This window comes from Saccopteryx leptura, chromosome 1 (genome assembly GCF_036850995.1).
Source record: "Saccopteryx leptura isolate mSacLep1 chromosome 1, mSacLep1_pri_phased_curated, whole genome shotgun sequence".
NCBI lineage: Eukaryota > Metazoa > Chordata > Mammalia > Chiroptera > Emballonuridae > Saccopteryx > Saccopteryx leptura.
This window is the reverse complement of record NC_089503.1, coordinates 98,294,054-98,311,707: the sequence shown is the minus strand read 5'-3', so window position 1 is coordinate 98,311,707 and position 17,654 is coordinate 98,294,054. Positions and strand designations below refer to the sequence as shown.

General features: G+C 48.8%; 3 protein-coding genes across 4 annotated transcripts; 1 reads left to right on the top strand and 2 right to left on the bottom strand.

Moving 5' to 3' along the window:
- Positions 1 to 1,029: 1,029 nt before the first annotated feature.
- On the top strand, positions 1,030 to 8,791 carry HMBS (hydroxymethylbilane synthase). 2 transcript variants are annotated; one of them, XM_066371889.1, is made up of 14 exons: positions 1,030 to 1,198; positions 3,487 to 3,540; positions 3,900 to 3,972; positions 4,350 to 4,399; positions 4,486 to 4,541; positions 4,918 to 4,995; positions 5,222 to 5,299; positions 5,423 to 5,498; positions 7,090 to 7,203; positions 7,395 to 7,433; positions 7,654 to 7,773; positions 8,015 to 8,068; positions 8,216 to 8,302; positions 8,389 to 8,791. In XM_066371889.1, the coding sequence occupies exons 1-14, from the start codon at positions 1,166 to 1,168 to the stop codon at positions 8,560 to 8,562; spliced, it is 1,086 nt and encodes a 361-aa protein (XP_066227986.1). In that variant the 5' UTR covers positions 1,030 to 1,165; the 3' UTR covers positions 8,563 to 8,791. The 2 variants fall into 2 exon arrangements, with proteins under 2 accessions (XP_066227986.1, XP_066227990.1); XM_066371893.1 differs by lacking the exon at positions 1,030 to 1,198 and adding an exon at positions 3,203 to 3,313.
- A 304-nt stretch (positions 8,792 to 9,095) lies between these two features.
- Positions 9,096 to 10,378, bottom strand: H2AX (H2A.X variant histone). Its single transcript, XM_066371882.1, has one exon. The coding sequence runs from the start codon at positions 10,280 to 10,282 to the stop codon at positions 9,851 to 9,853; it is 432 nt and encodes a 143-aa protein (XP_066227979.1). The 5' UTR covers positions 10,283 to 10,378; the 3' UTR covers positions 9,096 to 9,850.
- Positions 10,379 to 11,921: 1,543 nt separating this feature from the next.
- On the bottom strand, positions 11,922 to 17,082 carry DPAGT1 (dolichyl-phosphate N-acetylglucosaminephosphotransferase 1). The gene is made up of 9 exons (XM_066371873.1): positions 16,724 to 17,082; positions 16,289 to 16,409; positions 15,901 to 16,114; positions 15,497 to 15,643; positions 13,933 to 14,017; positions 13,373 to 13,561; positions 12,813 to 12,900; positions 12,490 to 12,645; positions 11,922 to 12,410 (listed from the first exon to the last, which is right to left on the bottom strand). Exons 1-9 carry the CDS (start codon positions 16,882 to 16,884, stop codon positions 12,345 to 12,347), a joined length of 1,227 nt encoding a protein of 408 aa, XP_066227970.1. The 5' UTR covers positions 16,885 to 17,082; the 3' UTR covers positions 11,922 to 12,344.
- Between the last annotated feature and the right edge of the window lie 572 nt (positions 17,083 to 17,654).

The window sequence follows — 17,654 nt, the reverse complement described above, 5'->3', positions numbered from 1 at the left end:
CTAAAGCAATTTTTCTAACAAGCCCTTTTCCCATATAGTTATGTCTTTAGGCATGACCTATAACCTCTGACCTTCCCTTTAAAAATGGAAATGTTAACTACATAAGGGTTGTAGCAAAGCTAAGTTTGAACAGAGCAAAGGAAGTGCCGCATAAGCTGCACTTAATTGCTTGTGCCATAGCTAGAGATAAAGCTGTAAAATTCTGTGACTAGCGGCTCTGGCCAGTTGGCTCAGTGGTAGAGCGTCGGCCTGGCATGCAGGGATCCTGGGTTCGATTCCCGGCCAGGGCACATAGGAGAAGTGCCCATCTGTTTCTCCACCCCTCCCCTTCTCCTTCCTCTCTGTCTCTCTTCCCCTCCTGCAGCCAAGGCTCCATTGGAGCAAAGTTGGCCCGGGCGCTGGGGGTGGCTCTATGGGTTCTGCCTCAGGCTCTAGAATGGCTCTGGTTGCAACAGAGCTACGCCCCAGATGGGCAGAGCATCGCCCCCTAGTGGGCATGCCGGGTGGATCCCGGTCGGGCGCATGCGGGAGTCTGTTTGACTCCCTCACTGTTTCCAACTTCAGAAAAATACAAAAAAAAAAAAAAAAATTCTGTGACTAGCTTTCTGGACCACTCTTATTTATAGATGTTGAATCTAGCCTATGGGGTAAGTTGTTCAAGTATCCTTTACTTCCAACAGCATTTTTGGGTTAATATGGTCTTCTTTTCCTTTTGGGGCTAACTTGAGTTTAACTGACCATCTGTTTGAGTGGTGGTAGGAGGGGACTGCAAAAAGGAGCAACCGGATCAATCTGGGGAGCTGTCTTAGCCACTGACCATCGGTATTGATGACTTAAAGCAAGGTGAAGGTGAAAATAGAAATGAGTAGGTGGTGGACTGGTTCTCAAACCAGGAAGACGGGGGACAAGGAAATCCTCTCTCGTCAGTCTGGCAGAATAGGAGCGGGTACCGAAGGGTTAAGTCGCAATCGTTCTTCCCGCCCAGAGGGAGTGACCTCCGCTCTGAGGGCGGGCGCCGGAAGTGGCGTAGACCCCCCTCCCCCAGAGCCGGTAGGCTGCAGGGGCAGCCGAGACCTTTTGTGGCTCCGGTGCCCGCCAGCCGGTACCTCCGGCTCCTCCAAATCGGGGAGTCTCGCGGCAGGCCCGCTACTTCCCGAGAACAGTCATGTCTGGTAACGGCAACGTGGTCGCAACGGTGGTGAGTTCTGAACCGGTGACCCTCGGAACTTGGGTTTTCCGGCCTAGTGGTGCAATGATTGGTCCCAAGTTGCCAGTCCTTATTGTCTATTGGTCGGAACTACTGTCCTCTTACCCCATACTCATTGCGCAATAGCTTTTAAAGGGCCAGTAGCTGAATCGCCCTGTGGCAGTGGAACGTTAGTGAGCGGTGGGGATATAGTTAAAAGTGGAGGGATTGTTTCGAACGCATTCCCCATTCTTGCGGGGATCTTGGTGGGACTCCTTCAGGGCGGGGATCACGGCTCTAGATTTAGTGGCCCAGGTTAGGAAGGTTCGTCTACAGAAGACAGGGCTCTGTTCCCCAGGATCCTTTCACACGAGGCAGGGCCGAGATGGGGTTCCGCCATTTTGCAAGATGTTCCACTTGTCATCTAGAGAGGAGAGCATACCCCCCAAGTCTGAACTGCATACAAACATCTTGGAAGTGCACTTTCTGCCCTTTTTCCGTTTTAGCAATCACCCAGCCCCACCCTACTCTCTTAATCCCCAGCCGAAACAAACCACTGAGTTACTACTTTAGAGGGGAGCACTCTGGGTCTATCTAGTCTGCTGCACAGGAGTTCTGGCCTTGAGCAAATGCAAACTAGAGTCAGTGGAAGCCACTGCCAGCCTGAGATAAGAAAGAGATGGGGCAGCTGCTTATCTTCCCCATCCAGGCAGCTAGTGAGAAGATGGATTCTTTGCCATTGCAGGCATTCCTGAGCACTGAACTAGGACTAGAAAGATCTGGATTCCAGCTCCAGTTCTCTGTCCATTATTAGCGGTGTGACCCTGGACAAGTCACTTTACCCCTTAGAGCTAGTCTTTGCTTCTGTAATATGGTCTCAAAGATGCCTGCCTTGTCTACTTGATATGTGGTTATTAAGATTAAAAGCAACGGCTCTATATATGCTAAATAAATAATTTTTAATGGAAGATTTTTTTTATTTTTATTTTTTACAGAGAGAGAGAGAGAGAGAGAGAGAGAGAGAGAGAGATAGGGACTGACAGACAGGAACGGAGAGAGATGAGAAGCATCAATCATCAGTTTTTCATTGTGACACCCTAGTTGTTCACTGATTGCTTTCTCATATGTGCCTTGACCATGGGCCTTCAGCAGACCGAGTAACCCCTTGCTCGAGCCAGCGACCTTGGGTCCAAGCTGGTGAGATTTTCTTTAAACCAGATGAACTTGCGCTCAAGCTGGTGACCTCGGGGTCTCAAACCTGGGTCCTCCACATCCCAGTCCGACGCTATAACCACTGCGCCACCGCCTGGTCAGGCTTTAATGGAAGAATTTGACTTGAATATGCTATGTAGAATCAATGAAATTAAGGGATTGTTTCAACCTAGCATGTTTCGGGACCTTGGATTCAGGCAGACATTTTTTATTTTTTTATTTTTATTCATTTTTATAGAAGGAGAGGAAGAGTAGGAAGCATAAACTCCCATATGTGCCTTAACCAGGCAAGCCCAGGGTTTTGAATCGGCAAACTCAGCATTCCAGGTCAATGCTTTATCCCACTGCGCCACCACACGTTAGGCCTGCTTTATTTATTTGTTTTATTTATTTATTTAAAATGGTACATCCAAGGCAATAGATACTTGGGTCCAAACCTCTTCATATTATAGGTGAACAAGTAAGGACTGATGAAATAATGTGCTCAAGGTCATCCAGCCAAGAGGCTGAGCAGGCTATACATCAGATCTGTTGACCTCAGTCCTTTATGTATCGTTCCTATCAGATTAGGGTATTCATAATGTTGCAGTTGTTGGATAGCTCTTGGATGTAGGTAGCACTGAAGCATCTGTAAGTGCCTGATCTGTTGTGGATACTGAACTTGCCCTTAGTGACTCAGCGTAAGTTCCCCTGTGTGGCCCCAGCTGCCCTGCCTCTGCCTGCTGCAGGCCCCACCCTCTCTGTGGCCAGACTGATGGTCCTTATCTCTTTACTCACCTGTCTATGTGCAGCACTCCCACTGCCTTGGCCAGGATGGGCTTAAGAACTCACTGTCCTGGTTATTACAGCAATAGCAGATCCTACTATCGTTTCTCTCTGGTCTCTGCTTCTCTGGGTCTGTGAGGAAGGCAGAAGGTACTGAGGAAAGTAAAGGAACCAGTCTTGGGATATTTCCTTACTCCAAGGCTCAAGTGGCCACAAGCCAGGCGCTGAGGTTCCTTTCTTCTAAGCCAGGGATTCTGTTTCTTGGACAAGGTGTTGAGGAACACAAGGAAAAGAGAGGACCAGGAGAATTTTTTTTTTTGCAGGAAGAAAACAGCCCAAAGATGAGAGTGATTCGTGTGGGTACCCGCAAGAGCCAGGTGAGTGCAGGTGCTGGGTGGAGAAGATTTGATGGAAGAGTTCTGTGGTCACAGTATTAAGGCGGGCGGGGGCAGGGAGCTGAGGATTAGTTTACAGAAGCTTGGGGATGGCTGAAATGGGGTGGCTGGGTGTTAAATTTTATGCAGAATAGCATTGCATTGTGTGGAGAGATAGTCCCTGGGCTGGGGAAGTTGTTAGGGTGCAGAAGACTCCCAGACCAGAACTCTCTCCTTCCTAAGTGGGCATTCAACTCCCTCTCTGAATTCCAGTCCTTTCAGGGTTGTCCTGACCCTTTGAGTGTCTAAGCTCAGGGCAGCGGCCAGGGAAAGACAGCACTAATCCAGGTTTCTGCCCCTAGCTGGCTCGCATCCAGACGGACAGTGTGGTGGCAACGCTGAAAGCCTTAAACCCAGGCCTGCAGTTTGAAATCAGTGAGTTTTCCAGACAGGAATGAAAGCTAATAAGAAGCTCTTACCCACCTGGAGAGGAGAGCACAGCATTTCTGGCTTTGCCTAGGACCGAAGCCTGGTTCCATTGCCTTCAAGAATTCTTGGCTGTTTCCAGTTTGGAAGGCCCTATCCTCCTCTACCTGGGCTAGCCTGGCATTTAACATTTTCTGCTTCAGGTCTTTTCATGAGAGTATCTGGTCTTCCTGCTTGGTCTGGTCTTCTTACTAGATCATACATTCCCAAAGGGTCGGGACTGGGGTTTATTTGCCTGTGTTGACCTTGAATCTTAGCACAGTGCTGGGTTCAGTAGGGACTCAGTAAATGCTGATCAATGAGTGATTGATTGACTCTCTCCTCAGTTGCTATGTCCACCACAGGGGACAAGATTCTTGATACTGCACTCTCTAAGGTAACATTCCCCTCCCCCCAATCCTTGTCTCCCTCCTCTTTCCTTCCCCCAAGAGATTCATTCTAACACACTTTCTTGCGTGTCAGATTGGAGAGAAGAGCCTGTTTACCAAGGAGCTGGAACATGCCTTAGAGAAGAATGAGTAAGTGAAAGACAAGAGTGTGGGCCCTCCCAGCCTCTTGTTGGGATCCACTGAGTATCAGACCTGGGTATCAGCTAGGCTCCTGGGCTTAAAATCTTGGATAGGCTTGAGGGGGTGTCAAAAGTGTGTTTTTTAGACGTCAGAAAAGGAGAGTATCCTGGTTCTGAGCCATCTGGCTTCCTGGAGTGCAAGATTTATTGGAGGAGGGTAGGGAGGTAGGGAAAGGGGAGCAGGTCTCAGGGTCCTGAGGTCTCAGAGAGGCCTGCTTCTGAAACTGCTCCTGGCTCTGCCACTGAAGTAGAGGCAGGGTAGGTGGAGAAGAAGTAGAGGCCTGCTGCTTGGACCCCTTCTCCTTGTTCCTATCCCATTTCTCTAGAGTGGACCTGGTTGTTCACTCCCTGAAGGACCTGCCCACTGTGCTTCCTCCAGGCTTCACCATTGGAGCCATCTGCAAGTAAATGTCCTTTGAATCTAGGCCTGGGCTGGGTGGGTAGGCAGCATGTTAACCTTGGCTTTTCCCTTTGGGAGTTGGCCTTCTGCCTCTAGGGCTGTCTCTCCTGCCCTGAAGTGTATTAAGTATGGCAGAAAAACTGAGAAAATGCTAATTGGCTATCAAGAGAAACTGGAAGTGATGTGAACTGAGTTCTCTCTCTTTCTATGACCTTACCTCCACCCCCTAGACGAGAAAACCCCTATGATGCTGTTGTCTTTCACCCAAAATTTGTTGGAAAGACCCTAGAAACCTTGCCAGAGAAAAGGTGAGTGGGGCCTGGATAGGCATCATGGTGAAATGTGCACAAAAGATGGAGGGTTGGAAGGAGGAAGAAAGGAATAGTATCTGCCAAAGGTTAAATCTCCTTTTAAACACTCTCTCTGAGCAGTGTGGTGGGAACCAGCTCCCTGCGCAGAGCGGCCCAGCTGCAGAGAAAGTTCCCACATCTGGAGTTCAAGAGTATTGTATCCTTTTAGAGGAGAGAGGGGCAGCAGCAAGGTCCAGAGGGTTCTGAGAGTCCTGAAAGTGGAAGGGGCTTCTAGAGGAAGTGGATCCTGGGGGCCATGGGCTGTCTGTCCTCCCATCTATCCACCCATCCATCCATCCACTCAATCCTTTCATATTTTCTCAGCCACAGCCGAGTGCTTGGCACTGGGAATAATGGTGAGCAAGATCACCATTGTCCCTGCTCATAGAGTTTACATTTTGGTTTGGGAGACAAACAGGCATTGATAATAGAGTTATACTGAATAGTGCTTACTCTCAGGGTGGGGTGAAGAGGAGAATGGAGGGTACTTCCATTTTTATTTTATGTTCTACATTGTTTCGATTTTTACAATGAACATATAGTATTTTTTATAAAACTAACATAGTATGTGCTAGGTGCTCCAATGTGCCAAGTAGGGAATTCTCTTGAAGCTTCTAATTGGAACATCTAAATACAGACTTTGGGGGCAAGGAAGACTTCTAAGAGATCTTTTTAACCTTGGGCAAGTCATTTAACCTCTCTGTATCATTTTCCTCATTCATAAAATGTAGATAATAATAAAAACTACCTCATAATAGTTTCTGTGTAAATTAAATGAGTTGACATATAAACACTTGAGCAGGGTTCCCCAAACTGCGGCCCTCTGAGGCCATTTATCCGGCCCCTCCACACTTCCGGAAGGGGCACCTCTTTCATTGGCGGATGCATCCTGTGCTCCTGGAGTACTGTATGTGGTGGCGCCACAAAGTGCGGCATCGCTCACATACAGTACTACTTCCACTAGTGGGATGCACGCATCACAGCTCCAGAAGCGTGTCATATCAGTTGTTACGACTAGCAGTGACAAATATGGAACTGGACATTGACCATCTCATTAGCCAAAAGCAGGCTCATAGTTCCCATTGAAACACTGGTTAGTTTGATTTAAATTTACTTGTTCTTTATTTTAAATATTGTATTTGTTCCCGTTTTTGTTTTGTTTTTTTTGTTTTTTTTTTACAGAGGCAGAGATAGACAGGGACAGACAGACAGGAACGGAGAGAGATGAGAAGCATCAATCATCAGTTTCTCGTTGTGCGTTGCGACTTCTTAGTTGTTCATTGATTGCTTTCTCACATGTGCCTTGACCGTGGGCCTTCAGCAGACCGAGTAACCCCCTGTTGGAGCCAGCGACCTTGGGTCCAAGCTGGTGAGCTCTTTGCTCAAGCCAGATGAGCCCGCGCTCAAGCTGGTGAGCTCGGGGTCTCGAACCTGGGTCCTTCCGCATCCCAGTCCGATGCTCTATCCACTGCGCCACCACCTGGTCAGGATGTTTTTTTACTTTAAAATAAAGTAGGTGCAGTGTGCATAGGGATTTGTTCATAGTTTTTTTTATAGTCCAGCCCTCCAACGGTCTGAAGGACAGTGAACTCGCCCCCTGTGCAAAAATTTTGGGGACCCCTGCGCTTGAGTATTTGGCATGTAGTATGAGGTAAATGTTAGCTGTTTCTGTTAAGCCAAGAACCAAAAGCCAGCTAGAGGCTCAGGTAGAGGGAACAATGCTCACGGTCCTTAGCACCTGTTCACAGAGGGGAAATCTCAACACACGTCTTCGGAAGCTGGACGAGCTGCATGAATTCAGTGCCATCATCTTGGCTGCAGCTGGCCTGCAGCGCATGGGGTGGCAGAACCGAATTGGGCAGGTAGGCGCTGCCCCTGTTCTCTCCCAAGTTAATCTTATCCCTTTCCTTGTATATGCTCTTCTTGAACACCTCACCTTTAACACTAGACTCCCTCTTTTGCCTGTCCAGGCTTTCTGTATGATAGGGAAGCCCCATCTCACTGCTGTGTACCTTTAGCCCCATCTCCACACTTCTGCCTGTTGCCTCCACAGATCTTGCACCCTGAGGAATGCATGTATGCTGTGGGTCAGGTATGCTTGACCAAGGAAGCCATATATTGATAAGCCCAAGAAGCTGATTGCACAATTTTCCGCAGTTTCCCCTAGCATAAACACTCTAGGGAGGGGCAGGCCTTGGGAGGCTACTGTACTAAAAGGCCTTGGGGAGCAGGTGGAGGTGCATTGGTTCCCATCCTTAGCTCCATTGGTTAGGGAAAACTGGGCCTGATGTCTTAGGCTGTTCTTCCATCAGGGGGCCCTGGGCGTGGAAGTCCGAGCCAACGACCAGGACATCTTGGATCTGGTGGGTGTGTTGCATGATCCTGAGACTCTGCTTTGTTGCATCGCTGAACGGGCCTTCCTGAAGCACCTGGTAGGGCCTTTGTTCACCAGTGGAGGGGTTGAAACTTGGAAAAGGTAGTGGGGAGATATCTCAAATTAATGCTCTGTATTTAGTGGTAACTCATTTTTGAATTTTGTATCTGAAGAGGACCTAAGTGTGGGCCCCTAGCTACTTTTCAGTTATGTCCTCACAGGCCTATGGATCTTTGAAGACTCTGGTCACAGGGTAGTTAAGGGTCTTTGGAGCTCACAGGGAGAATTTTTTATTGCAGGAAGGAGGCTGCAGTGTACCAGTAGCAGTGCATACAACTATTAAGGATGGACAGGTAATAAGGGGAAAAGGGTGGAAGGGTGAGGAAGAAAGGACTATATGGCATTTCTCCCTGTGCATCCCAAGTTGCCAGCAAGAAGAGCCCAGGTCACTAAACAGTTTCCTCTCAGAATATGCTAAAGGCAATTATTTTCTTTCACAGCTGTACCTGACTGGAGGAGTTTGGAGTCTGGACGGCTCAGATAGCATGCAAGAAACCATGCAGGCCACCATCCATGTCCCTGCCCAGGTGTGAAGGCAAGGGTGGGGGAAAGGGTAAGAAGTCTGTCTCACCTCCCCTTTCATGCTCACCAAGTCCGTTATTCCCTCACCCAGCATGAAGATGGCCCTGATGATGATCCACAGCTGGTGGGTATCACTTCCCAGAACATTCCACGAGTAGCCCAGCAGGCTGCTGAGAACCTGGGCATCAGTCTGGCCAGCCTGTTACTGAACAAAGGAGCCAAGAACATCTTGGATGTTGCACGGCAGCTTAACGATGCCCACTAACTGGCCTGTGGGGCACAGGGGTCTAGGTTGTTACTGTGCGGTGCCTGCATCCCAGCCCTCGTGCCCCCTTCACATCTAACTGGGGAGCTACTACCCCAGGGGATTGAACTGCAGGATCAGACTTCCAGGGACTGCCTTGTCTGCTGGGAAGATGGGGGCTTCATCTCTACAGAGTCCAACAAGCCTTTAAATGTAACCAACTCTGCTAAATAAACCAGTTCTGAAAGTGTTTGGGTTTTTTTTTTTTTTTTTTAAAGGATAAACACAAAACCCTTGACTCCTTCCAGGCTGGGAACTCTGTTCAAACCTCTTCTGGAACACTCGTTTCTGCCTCTGGAGTTCTCAATTCATTTCAAAACAACTTTCTCATAGACACCAAGAACAAGCCATAATCATAAGTTTCTCTAGTTTGATCTCTCCAGTAAACCAGTCTTACATCTGATAGTGCCTCCACTACACTACCTCAGAAGAGGAAGCTAAGTCATCAGTCCTACAACAGTGGGGCAAAATGAAAACAGGACATGTGTTTTTTTTTTTTTTAAAAAAAAACCTTTAATAGACAAAATTAGTTCACCTGGAACTCCCCAATACTAAGGTACTACTCTTAAGTGGGTTAGCTGCTAAGTTCCAGTTCGGAAGCCCACGAGGCTGTGTCCAGCAGGGGACCGGGGTGTGCTGGTACCGCCGGTGCAGGGCAACGGTGGCGGGAGGCCTGGTGCCCACCGCTCCAGGGGCCCGCGCGAGCCCCGCGTCCACATGGCCCTCCAGGCCCCGAGCCTCGACCCGGGGCGCCCCTACGCGGGTGGAGGGTGCAAATCCAGGGTCCGTCCGGGCCGAGCCGCACAGGCCTGGAGTGAGGACGGAGGGAGCGGATGGGAAAAGCCTGGAGCCGGCAGGTAAGGGGATGCCCGAATACATTTAGGGACCAAAGTTCCTCCGCCAAAACCAGGAAGAAAGTCAACAGCCATGTCTAAAGTCGCAGCCTAAGAACCAAGCTGGAAAAGCTGAGGGGCCGGGGCCGCTCATCTCCACCCTGCACCGGAGCAAGCCCGGCCTTCCAGAAAGTGCCGCCGCTCCTGCTGCTCGCAGGGCAGGGAGGCTGAGTCACAGTTGCGGGGACAACCCGGGCCGAGCTATTGCAGCCCCGAAGCGGGGCCCGCGAGCCCGCGCGGCGGCCACAGGCTGGGGGCGGCGTGGCAGCCGACCACCGTGGCTCAGCTCTTTCCGTGACGGTTGAGGTGGCCCTTAAAAGGGCCTTTGTGGTGGCACAGGGCGGCGCAGGCGCCCTTCAGTATTCCTGAGAGGCCTGGGTGGCCTTCTTGCCGCCCGCCGGCGCCTTCGGCCCCACGGTGGCACTGGTCTTCTTGGGCAGCAGCACGGCCTGGATGTTGGGCAGGACGCCTCCCTGGGCGATCGTCACGCCGCCCAGCAGCTTGTTGAGTTCCTCGTCATTGCGGATGGCCAGCTGCAGGTGGCGGGGGATGATGCGTGTCTTCTTGTTGTCGCGGGCCGCGTTGCCCGCCAGCTCCAGGATCTCCGCGGTGAGGTACTCGAGCACCGCCGCCAAGTATACTGGCGCTCCGGCGCCCACCCTCTCGGCGTAGTGGCCCTTCCGCAGCAACCGGTGAACGCGGCCCACAGGGAACTGGAGGCCAGCGCGCGAGGAGCGCGACTTGGCTTTTGCGCGGGCCTTGCCTCCAGTCTTACCACGGCCCGACATACTGCGCGAGGTAGGAGAGCAGCGAGGAGCACCTCCAACGGATCAGGACAGTCGCCCACCGCAGTTTAACTGCTGCTGTGAACACCCAAGGGTCTTCCTTATAACACCTGGGGCACACCTCCGCGCCCTCCTGATTGGTTCTCTCCTCTAAAGGCGCTCCTGGTTGGGCGCCGTCAACCCTCCGTTGACGCGCCTCGGCTAAAGAAGCGCCACAACCGATTGGTTGAATTTGAAAACCTTTTGCCCGGGGAAAACGGCCAAGAGTGATGGCAAGCGGACAACCAACCACTCCCTCACGTAGCCAATCATTGGAAAGCGCGCGAGATTTAAACGCCACAGTCCGCGGCCAGAACCGGAAGAGAGAGGGGGTGGAGTTTGAAGCCATCTCCAGACCCTTTGGGAAATGCGTGGTGCCTGAGATTTTTAAAGAAAAACGGTGAACACTGTAACTGCCTCTGCCTCCCCTTCCAAGTCTGGTAGCACCCTACTCCTTCCTCTTACCCAACAAAGGAAGAGTAAAAGAAAGAAATGAAAGCCCCTGAAAGATGCCTGACCTGTGGTGGCAGCAGTGGATAAAGCGTCGACCTGGAAATGCTGAGGTCGCCGGTTCGGAACCCTAGGCTTGCCTGGTCAAGGCACATATGGGAGTTGATGCTTCTAGCTCCTCCTCCCCTTCTTTCTCTCTCTGTCTCTCCTCTCTCTCTGTCTCTCCCTCTCCTCTCTAAAATGAATAAATAAATAAAAAATTTATTAAAAAAATTTATTAAGAAAGCCCCTGAGAGTTAAGAGCCCATACTATAGTACAAGTCACTCCACTCTCATGGCCTTTCATGCTACCTGAAGTATCAGGATTTCAATATAGCGTGTCCGTAAAGTCATGGTGCACTTTTGACTGGTCACAGGAAAGCAACAAAAGACCATAGAAATGTGAAATCGGCACCAAATAAAAGGAAAACTCTCCCAGTTTCATACCTATTCAGTACAGTTCGATGTGGGCTCACGCACAGATTTTTTAGGGCTCCTTAGGTAGCTATCCCGTATAGCCTCTACAGACTCGTCACTGACTGATGGCCTACCAGAACGAGGTTTCTCCACCAAACTGTCGGTTTCCTTCAACTGCTTATCCCACCGAGTAATGTTATTCCCATGTGGTGGTGCTTTGTTATAAACGCGCCGATATTCACATTGCACTTTGGTCACGGATTCGAATTTAGCGAGCCACAGAACACACTGAACTTTCCTCTGTACCCTCCACATCTTGACTGGCATGGCCGTGGGCTGCTCCGCAGTATACACGGTGTTACGTCATCATCTGCGCATGCGCACAGGCTGCCACATCATCCTACAGAAACTGGGAGGGTTTTCCTTTTATTTGGTGCAGATTTCACATTTCTATCGTCTTTTGTTGCTTTCCTGTGACTGTTCAAAAGTGCACCATGACTTTACGGACACACTGTTGTATATTCAACATGTTCTGTCCGGCCTCGGTTCTTTTTGCTCACATCTTGCTAGAAGGGGCCTGGTGTACTTACAAAAGGGGGGGGGGGGTAGAGAAATAGGCATCTTCTTGTAAAAAGTGCCTCCATCAACCCTTCCAATGTACCCTAAAATGCCCATATAGGAAACACACCTATAGGAATAAGAAAATTATAACACTTTATTGTTACCACTGGGAGCACCTGCACCCCCAACCCACGACCCCCTACTTTTATTAATTAGAATACTTAATTTATAATCTAATATGAAGTCATCTTCGAATCTGTGTTCCTATCACTCCAGGCCTCACATATTCCTTAAAAGTCAGAGTTGTGAAAAACTTCGTAACAGCTGCAGTTTCTCACCTTAGAGGAGAGTGGCAAGTTGGAGAAAACTACAGGCAAAGTCTGATCAATAGTCACTGCAGGGCAAGAAAGGCCCAGTATGTCAATAATCACTGGGGAAAGGAAATGCTAAGGAAATGAGGGGTGGAGGCCTGGGCTGAGAGGCAATCTTGGTCTCAAATGAGGTTGGCCTGATTCAGGAACCCTGAAGACTGTAAAATAAAGGGCAATGATCAGGGGACTCAAACATCATAGAAGAGTCGCACTAGCTGATATCGAATGGAGAAGGTGGCAGCACTGCCCAGGATCTGTGAGGAAAAATGGACTACAGTAAGAACCATGAAAAAATGGGAGATAAGGAGGCGTAAACCCCATCCCCAACCACACCTGTAGCAGCAGTAGTAGCATTGTGAGGTTTCTCTCATGCATAGGCCCAAAGACTTTAAGTAGCAAGTTGATGAGGGTCATGTTGTTACACTCGGTGAAAGCACCATCCTCATTTTCAGTCTGGTGAACTGTCACAAGTTGGAGACTCTCTGCTATCTGGAAGGGTTGGACATGGAGAGAACTTAAGCTAATACCTATGCTTATTGGATGAATATCTGCTTAATGCTTCCAAACTCCCCTTGGATCTAATGCAGGCCTAGGTTTCCCATTCCCTGAATTCAGGATGGTAGCCTAGAGCCATTATCTCCTTGTTCCCCTATTACCTTTAGAATAAAGGTGCCCAAGAAAGAAAGGTTCTTGGTCTTGAACTTGGAATAGCTCATCTCCAGTTTGCCTGTGTTGGTATTAAGTCTGCAGTGGGAAGAGAGCTTTATGTAACCAGGCCACTACTTAAAGAACTCTTCTCAGTGTGGTTATTTAATTGGAAGAGAACTGAATGTGGAGTCAAACAACTTGAGATCTATTTCTGGCTCTGCTGCTTACTATTGTGATCAGAGTCGCTATGAACATTAAATGAGCTTATGTAAGTAAATGTGCTCTGTAATTTATAAAATACTAACCACATGGAGCCCTAGCCAGATAGCTTGGTTGGTGAGAACATTGTCCTGATATGCAAAGATTGTGGGTTTGATTCCTGGTCAGGATATATACAATAGATCAATGTTTCTGTCTCTCTCTCTTCCTTCTTCTCTCTCTAAAATCAATATATAAATCTTTTTTAAAAATGCTAACCACTCCCTTTGAATAGCAAATGTGTAAGGCTGGCTTTACGCATCCCAGCTGAAAAAGCTATTATGTCCCTTTCAAGCCCCAAAGCAGCTACCTGGGCACACGGTGGCGAGGGCAGGGGATGATATGCAGGAGTTGAGGCAGTGAGTAGAGAAAGTTGAACACCTGGGGCATGAAGAAGAGGAGCATAGTCTTGCTGAAGTGTCCCAAGATGCCCACCACGGCAAAGGTCATGCCAGCAAAGTAACAGAAAGTATCTCCCACGAACACCTGTGATGGGTACCTGTGTAGGGGGGAGGTTCTTGAGGAGCCAGTGGCAATCTTTTCTCTCATATCACACACTCTGGGCACTGGGCTCGCCTTGACCCTAGTTCTGACTCGGGAGAGACTCCCTCTAGCTCTCCTAGCAACTTTGCAGGACTCAAGGCCCTGAATTCATCTATTCCAGGGGCTCCACAGCACTTGTCCCCAACCACTGTTGGGCAGAGAGCAATTTAAGACTACTACCAATTGAAGACCCAGAAAACACTCAATACAAGTGTGCACAGGTTTAGCCTATCAGGACCATATTTGCCACATGTTCAAATAGTCCCCCGCGCTCGCTTTGGCAGCATATATACAAATAGTTGTCTCCCTACCTACAGGCCTACTTACCAGTTATGATAAAGCAATCCCAAGGTGGTGAAAAAAAAGGGTATCATGAAGTAGAGGGAAAAGACATGATCATCTCGACAATCACCTTTGGAAGCAGAGGGAAAAGAAAGAAAAAACTGGTACCCACTTCCTCTGCATATCTTGTTTTTATTTATCTTCAAGTTATGTCCCAAGCTGTATTGTCCACCTCTCCCAAGTCATATTTAAGAATTAACTACCCATTTTATGTCACCCAGCCAATTCTCAACATACCACCTTTTTCATGAATGCTTCCTGAACTAGTTATTGTCTTAAATTGGTTTAGACTGTTTAGACCTTGGTTTGAACATAAGCTTTACTTTCTAACTGTGTAACTTTGGTTATGACACATTTAACTTCTCTAATCCTGTTTACTCATCTGTGAACCAGCCACACACAGCTGTTACAAAGTGTAAATGAGATGTTTTAAAAGTGCTTAGTTTTTTTTTTTGTTTGTTTGTTTTTTAACTTTGTGGGTTTTTTGGGGGGGTTTTATTTTTAATTTTATTTATTCTTTTTTTTTTATTAGAGAGAGAGAGAGAGAGAGAGAGAGAGAGAGAGAGAGAACAGGGGGAGGAGCTGGAAGCTTCAACTCCCATATGTGCCTTGACCAGGCAAGCCCAGGGTTTTGAACCGGCGACCTCAGTATTCCAGGTCGACACTTTATCCACTGCACCACCACAGGTCAGGCTAAAAGTGCTTAGTTTTAACAAACACATATTGATGGCAAAGCTGGATTTACTGACTTCTTGTAACAAGAAGACGTTTTGGAAAACATGGGGGCGGGGAACCACGGGATGCCTCAGTAAGGGGTGTGTTAGGAGGAATTTTAATGTTGAGGAGGATGCAAGGGGGCAGTTTTACCCTGGTCTGGATGCTGTCTACAAGAGTGATTCTATCTTAATTTGGGAGGGTGGGGGTGGAGGAGAGGTAGGAAGGGAGGGGGAGAGAGAAACATCAATTCATTGTTCCACTTAGTTGTGCCATTGAATGCTTCTCATATGTGCCCTGACCAAGGCTCAAACCGCTGACCTTGGGATTGAGCCAGTGACCCCAGTGCTCCAAGAGGAGGTTCTATCCACTGTGCCACCAGCCAGGGAACTCAGCATCTTAATTTTTATCAAAGTGGGAAGAACTGAATTATAAGAAAGCAGCAATCACTCATGTTAGCCAGAAGAGGGAGATCTTGCTCATTTTTGTGTAATTCACAATGTTCTTGTGGTTTTGTCTATGCTCATAGTTATGGAGGAGTCTGGTTTTTGTCTTTATCTATCCTGGTCACAGTGATCTGGGGGTTCTGTGAAATTGTTTATATTTAATAAGAGAAGATAATTGCATACCTATTAGTGCCAAACTAGTTATAAATGACAGGACTGCTATTTTTCTCACATTTAATAAATCTTAGTTATTATTTGGAAAGTAAATACCTTCCCTTATCTTCTATAATTACTAACACATTGCTTTTTTTCCAAATTCCCCAATGCCAGATATCAGACAACTCCCTTAACACTCCGGCTTCTCTCTCCCTACCCTCAATCCCACCTACCTTGCAGCTCCACCAGGTTGAAGATGATGATGGAAGCAGAAATGACTAGTGACTGGCCTGCCTCTAGGCCATTAATTCCTGCTAGGATATTGATGGCATTGGTACAGAACACTGCCAACAGCCCCATGTAGACATAGTACAGGATCCCTGTGGGGAGAGAATAGCAAGAAAATATGTAGTGCCATGTCCAGAATGAGTATTTAAGAATATTCTTCTGAAACAAGTGGAGAGGACAGAAGCTAGGATGAAGAACCAAGAGAAAGGATCTGAGAAGACACAAAAACAAAGCAGAGAGACTTGGAAGAGAATATGGATCACCAGGAAGGATGTTCTGCTGGATATCTTACGGGGTAAGGGTGCTCTGAAGTAGGGGACAGAGGAACAGTAGCAGTGGGGCTACTCACCCAAGTCCAAATGCAGGCCAAGAAGCGGTCGAAAGGGCTTGGGTACCACAATGGTTGTGTTGCCAAAGTTGGTGAAATAGACCATGAGGAGAGGTAGTGAGGCAGCTGTAGGCAGCAGCAGCTTATGGCGCCAGCGCAGATTCAGGACATCATCCGCAAAGCCCAGGAAAATCATGCAGCAGATGGCAAGGAGTGCACCTATCAGGGCCACAAACTGGGGGAGGCTCGGGCAAGTCACTGCTCAACCCTACTTCTACTTCACCATTCCTTTCAAGAACTCCTCTTTTCGTTTGTTCCTCAGTCCCTCCCCCAAGCTCAAATAAACCCAACTCTCAGGTAACTCCCAGCCCCCAGCAGCCAGAGCAACAGCCCTCACTAACCCACTTACTTCATGGTGGGGAAAGGCTTTACACTGTTCCTCCACAAAGCAGTTCAGGAAAGGGAAAGGGATGAAGCAGAAGAGAATGATAAGGAAAACAGCACCGCTGATGACTCCCTGGGACTCTGGGCTGTGGACCAGCAGGAAAGGGTGGGGTGGAAGGGAAAGAGGAAAGGGGGGCGTGGTCACTCACTAGTGCAAGCATTATAGTAACCAAATTGGGGATGCGGGGGGGCACCACTGCTGGAGGCCCCGGTACCAGATAGTTCCCCCTTTCCCTATCTAATCCCTTTCCCAAAGCTAACCCATTCACCTTCCACGGTCTGTCTGCTGGGTTGGCGCTGCATCTCCGCAAGCGGTCAAACACCCCAGTCCCAGCCCCTGCCTTACCCACCCCGTCCCAGCCCTTGTCCTCTTCCCGGGACCCCGTGTGGCTCCGCTCACATCTGCTTCTGGCCGGGTTTGTTGAGGTCCTGGCCACATAGGCGCGCGGCGATAAAGTGACCACGGAAAGCTGGTATGAGGGTGAGTGTGGCCAAAAACCCCAGCAGCGAACCGATCAAATTCACCAGCAGCGGCATCGGCAACTCCGGGAAGGCCCACATGGTGACCAACCAGAGGGCCCGCTCCGCCGCCTCCTCAGCTAACGTACAAGAAGGGGAGAAGCCCTGAGCCCCCAGGTGTAAGATTCCGCTCCCCCCAGAATAGGTCCCACACCAGCCTGAGAAAAGCCGACTACTGTGACTTAAGCTGTTCTTGAGACTCCTGAAAGCGTCTATATAGCAACCTCAACTCCACCCCACTGTATTTACTTAACCACTGTTTCCGCCCGGATCTTGTTCACAGAGCAACTGTCGTCGCTGAAGCCGGAGGCGGGCGCGGCCATTTTTAGTATGGGCAAAAGAGTGGGGGACAAAATTTTAAATCACATCCTTTATTCGAAAATGGAGTCGTCACGTGGATATGGGAAAACCAATTGCAGACAAAAGCAGACATTTTCCTATCATATTTAAGATATACAACCCAAAGCGGAAAAACAATTCTCCAGGTTCCAAGATGAACGACCCCTCCACCACGTGTCTGACGCCGCTTTTAGTTCCACGTCAGTTTTAGCTCTGTGGGCCTCCGCAGGTCACGTTTAAAGGGCCAGTAGCCTGAGGTTACCCCGGGATACCTATAGAGTGGGGAAGACGGCTACTGGAAGCAAGGGAGAAGGCAGGAGGAACAAGGACGTGGAGCAGCACCTGTTCCTGTAGAAAACCTGTTCCGAATGGGATGAGAAGCCAAAGAAAATACAATTCACTTTCCAGAAACACAGTTACAACTTGGAAGATTGTGTAAATTCTTAAAGTTTAGACACTTAAAAAGCCCCTCG